This window comes from Aedes albopictus, chromosome 2, assembly GCF_035046485.1.
Source record: "Aedes albopictus strain Foshan chromosome 2, AalbF5, whole genome shotgun sequence".
Lineage (NCBI taxonomy): Eukaryota > Metazoa > Arthropoda > Insecta > Diptera > Culicidae > Aedes > Aedes albopictus.
This window is the reverse complement of record NC_085137.1, coordinates 66,243,721-66,248,300: the sequence shown is the minus strand read 5'-3', so window position 1 is coordinate 66,248,300 and position 4,580 is coordinate 66,243,721. Positions and strand designations below refer to the sequence as shown.

The 4,580-nt window shown below is 33.3% G+C and overlaps 1 protein-coding gene across 1 annotated transcript; it reads left to right on the top strand.

Annotated features, from left to right (window-relative positions):
* The first annotated feature begins 952 nt into the window (after nt 1-952).
* On the top strand, nt 953-4,114 carry LOC134288943 (uncharacterized). The gene is made up of 2 exons (XM_062854874.1): nt 953-1,304; nt 1,535-4,114. Exons 1-2 carry the CDS (start codon nt 1,049-1,051, stop codon nt 3,349-3,351), a joined length of 2,073 nt encoding a protein of 690 aa, XP_062710858.1. The 5' UTR covers nt 953-1,048; the 3' UTR covers nt 3,352-4,114.
* Nucleotides 4,115-4,580: the final 466 nt, after the last annotated feature.

The window sequence follows — 4,580 nt, the reverse complement described above, 5'->3', positions numbered from 1 at the left end:
AATTTCGCCCCAAATCGTATTCGGAGTTGGCAGCACCCTCTCAGATTACAATGAAACTTTCTGGGTATGTACACCAAGACTAGATAAGCCACTTTGCATACTTAGTTTCTTCAAAATTTATCTGGACTGACTTTTGAAAAGGGCTAAACTTTTTTTATGGATTTTTTAAAAATGTTTTTAATCAAAAAATGACTACTCCTACAAAAAAGTGTTGTATGGGTGATTATCACAAAATAAGTCAAATTTTAAGAAAAAAAATACTGAAAAAAAATCCAAAATGAGCCCTACACTGAAAAAAATCATTTCTAAAAATTCAAAGTTGATTTAAAAAAAACACCATTTTTGATTATGATGAAATTTTGTCTCAAGACAGGTAATTATGTTCCCTACCAACCGTCCATACATCACAAGATGGGCACTTTTAAGGAAAAAAAGTATTTCTAACAAAAACTTTTTCATGTCCAAATTATTATTTTTTCAGTGTATTTTTTTAAAAACAAACTAAACCAGTGAAGGTTATCTAGTAATCTCAAAATGCAATGAAACTTATTGTGTCATATGCGACAATGCAATGCACCCATATTCACGCAGCAGCACTCTAGAAGTACGAAACAATATACAATTAGAACACGCATTTCATACGTGCTGCTGTAATTTCTACCCAAACGTTTCTACTCCATGTTCTTACCTAATATTAGGTAAGGCTATTTATTAGATTCGAACTACCTAATCGAAAAAAAAAAAAACAAATCAAGAGTTGTACCTAAAGCAAATATGAACAAAACAAGAAAATGAATCGGTATCATTCAACGTGTTACTTCTCTTTGGTTATTAAAGGCAGTTCTGAAAAGTAATGGATCAATCGTATAAATCAAAATTCAACAAATTCAAGTGCAGTGCAGAAATAAACAATCCAAAGTGCAACCGTCATAATCTACGGGGCATGTCATTAACCCTAAAAGGGATACCTGGGGTCCATTGGACCCCAGGCGCCTTTCAGAGCTCGTCTTTGATGGAACACACTCAGTGAGGTGACGAAACTGAGGCCATGAAGGTATCCCTTTTAGGGTTAAGATTGATAGATAAAATTCATTCCATGGGATATACACATGAAATCGACGAATCGATGAGTATTTGTGAGTCATGTCGTGGATTGATAAGTCACAACAGAAGCCCGAATACGAAAAAACGCCGATCGGATGGAAACAACGAAACTATGCAACCATCATTTAGTGGGCAGCAACATCATGATGTTCCAGAACCAGAACCGTCAACGAGTGGTCAACAAATCGAACATGAGCTGGGTAAGTAAGCCTTCAACGTGTTAGCTTCTTTTATATAACTCATTTTGCAGCTCGTTGCAAAACTACATTTTTCAGTATTCTTCGTATTTATCCAACCCGGCAAGCCTCGTTGGATAAATGTACTACTTGTGCGAAAAAAAATCATTTTTGCAACTCGTTGCATAAATAACTATCATTAACTTTCCACTGCATTCATTATTATATTGTTAACTTCAACTTTTATCTTACAGATATGGTACCATCTATTCCATCATTGGAGTCAATTCCGTCAACAGATCAACTACAGGGTCCCCATAATATTGAGAAGCTTAATACCATTGCTGAAACATTGAGTTTATCGCCAATCTCATCTAGAAACATGAGAAGTATGGAATATCGCATAAACAAATCATTGCAGATTACGAAAGCAGTTCGAAAAAATATCTTCGGAATAGATTCAACGGATGTTGGCAAAGTGGAGGCGTATGACGAGATAATTATGCAGTTAAAGGATAAGTTCAATCACCCTACAACTGACAGAAGCGAACAGATTAAAATACTACCTGTACTTCCTAAGTCTTGGTCGGTAAATAAAATCACAAGAGAGTTTAACGCACCAATGTATATGGCGAGGCAGGTGAAGGATCTTGTTTATGAACAGGGTATTCTTTGTACCACCGAAAAAAGAAGGGGGCATGGTATTGATGACGATACAAAACAAATAGTAAGAGAATTTTTTGATGATAATGATATCAGCAGGCCAATGCCAGGAACAAATGATTTTGTTTCTGAGGTTCGAAATGGAAAAAAACAACAAGTTCAAAAACGACTTTTGATGATGTCGCTCAAAGAGGCTTATATGATTTTTGTAGATATGTACAAAACTGTGAATATTGGTTTCACAGTATTTACACAGTTGCGACCAAAGCATTGTATTTTACTTGATTCTACTGGTATACATAATGTATGCATATGTACTATTCATGAAAATGTAAATTTAATGTTCAACAGTATAAGAATTGTGTCACAAGATGAAATAATACAAAAAATGCTTTGCGATATTTCCACCAGAACAGATAATTGCTTTTTCCGTGCTTGTGAAAAGTGTGCTTGTAATGAACACATTGAAGAGGAACTTACATTGATATTAGAATCAAATGACAAAGAAGAGATTATATTTCAGCAGTGGTTGAATACTGATCGCTGTAATTTAGAAACGATTATTAAACCTGTTGATGAATTTGTTCCGTATCTTGTTGATAAAATTGACAAACTTATAACACACGACTTTATTCATAAACAACAATCATCATTTCTCAGAAATAAAAAAGATACATTAAAGGATGATGAAATTCTTGCGATTTGTGAATTCTCTGAAAACTATTCATTCATAATTCAAAACGCTGCTCAAGGATATCATTGGAACAACTCGCAAGCAACAATACACCCATTTGAAATTTACTATATGAAAGATAATAAACTTGTTAATGTTAGCTTCATTATCATATCGGAAGTAGTGGCTCACGATACAGTTGCGGTCCAGTTGTTCATCTCAAAAATGATAGATTTTATGAAACAATTAACGAACTTTTCTAAAATTTATTTTATGTCTGATGGGGCAGCATCACAATACAAAAATAAGAAGAACTTTGCTAGTCTATGTAGATTCCAGTCAAAGCATGCATTAAGAGCAGAATGGCATTTTTTTGCAACGTCCCACGGTAAAGGTCCATGTGATGCTATTGGTGGCACTCTCAAGCGAATGGCAAAGAGAGCAAGTCTTGCTCGAGATTATGGTAATACCATAACAACTCCACGAGAGTTATATAACTGGGCAGTTGTACAGACAGATAAAAATATAACTAAATTAAATTTCTGTTACGTATCCACTGAACAGTACATTAAAATGTCAGAAGATCTCGAAGAAATATATAATAACGCCAAAACAATACCAGGCACTCAGAAATTCCATAGTTTTTTGCCTATTCCTGGCGACAAAGTAAAGGCAAACAGGTATTCTAATTCAGAAGATGAACCAAAAATATTTAGTATGATCGGAAAAAAATAGAAAAGAACATGTTTGAAATTGGCTTTAAGACACATATATATATATTTGAAAAATTCATAATTATAAATAATTGTATATTTAAAAGTGCACTTCAATACATATTGCGATCAAACATTACATTTCCTAAGAAAATACATTTGTAATATTTTGAAGTTTTTTATGTATAGGAAAACCCTTCCAAATGATTGAATAAATAACACAAAATCTCCTAGAAAATTGAGTTTCATTGGATTCTGGGATTGTTATGGCCTTCACTGGTTTTATTGTTGATAACAAAATACACTGAAAAAAAATCATTCGAACAAGAAAAAGTTTTTGTTAGAAAACACTTTTTTTCCTTAAAAGTGCCCATCTTGTGATGTATGGACGGTTGGTAGGGAACATAATTACCTGTCTTGAGACAAAATTTCATCAAAATCAAAAATGGTGTTTCTTTTAAATCAACTTTGAATTTTTAGAAATGATTTTTTTCAGTGTAGGGCTCATTTTGGATTATTTTCAGTATTTTTTCTTAAAATTTGACTTATTTTGTGATAATCACCCATACAACACTTTTTTGTAGGAGTAGTCATTTTTTGATTAAAAACATTTTTAAAAAATCCATAAAAAAAAAGTTTAGCCCTTTTCAAAAGTCAGTCGAGAAAAAAAAAATAGAAAAATGAGTATGCAAAGTGGCTTATCTGGGCAAGGTCTACACACCAAGAAAGTTTCGTTGTAATCTGAGAGGGTGCTGCCAACATTTGTTCGAGTTGGCGCGAAATCCGTCATTGTTCGTATTTAACATATTTATTTTGTGTGCTTGTGCCTTTTGTCATTCTAGAAAATACTGTGGATTTGGCATTTAGTGGATTTATTTCCACAATAGCATAAGGGGTTTTTTTTATTACCGTACGGGTTTGTGCCGAAGGGTCTCAGATTTTCATAAAGGTTTTTCCACAGGCAGGGCTCATGGAAATATGAACAAAAAAAATTAAGAAAAATTCAGGCTCACCTATTTTCCCGGAAAACTCAGGTGGAATTTTTTTGTTTTTCCCTGACACTACTTACTTTGAAAAAAAAACATAACTCAAGAACGAAGCATCGTAGAAACAAAGTTTTTCTTAGAAAGTGAAAGCAAATTTTCTCAGGAATCAAAAAAAATAATATGAACTGGAAAAAGTTTCTCACAAAATTTTCCACAGTTGACTATGCCCGAACTCGTGGACAATTAAAAAAAATATTTTTGAGAT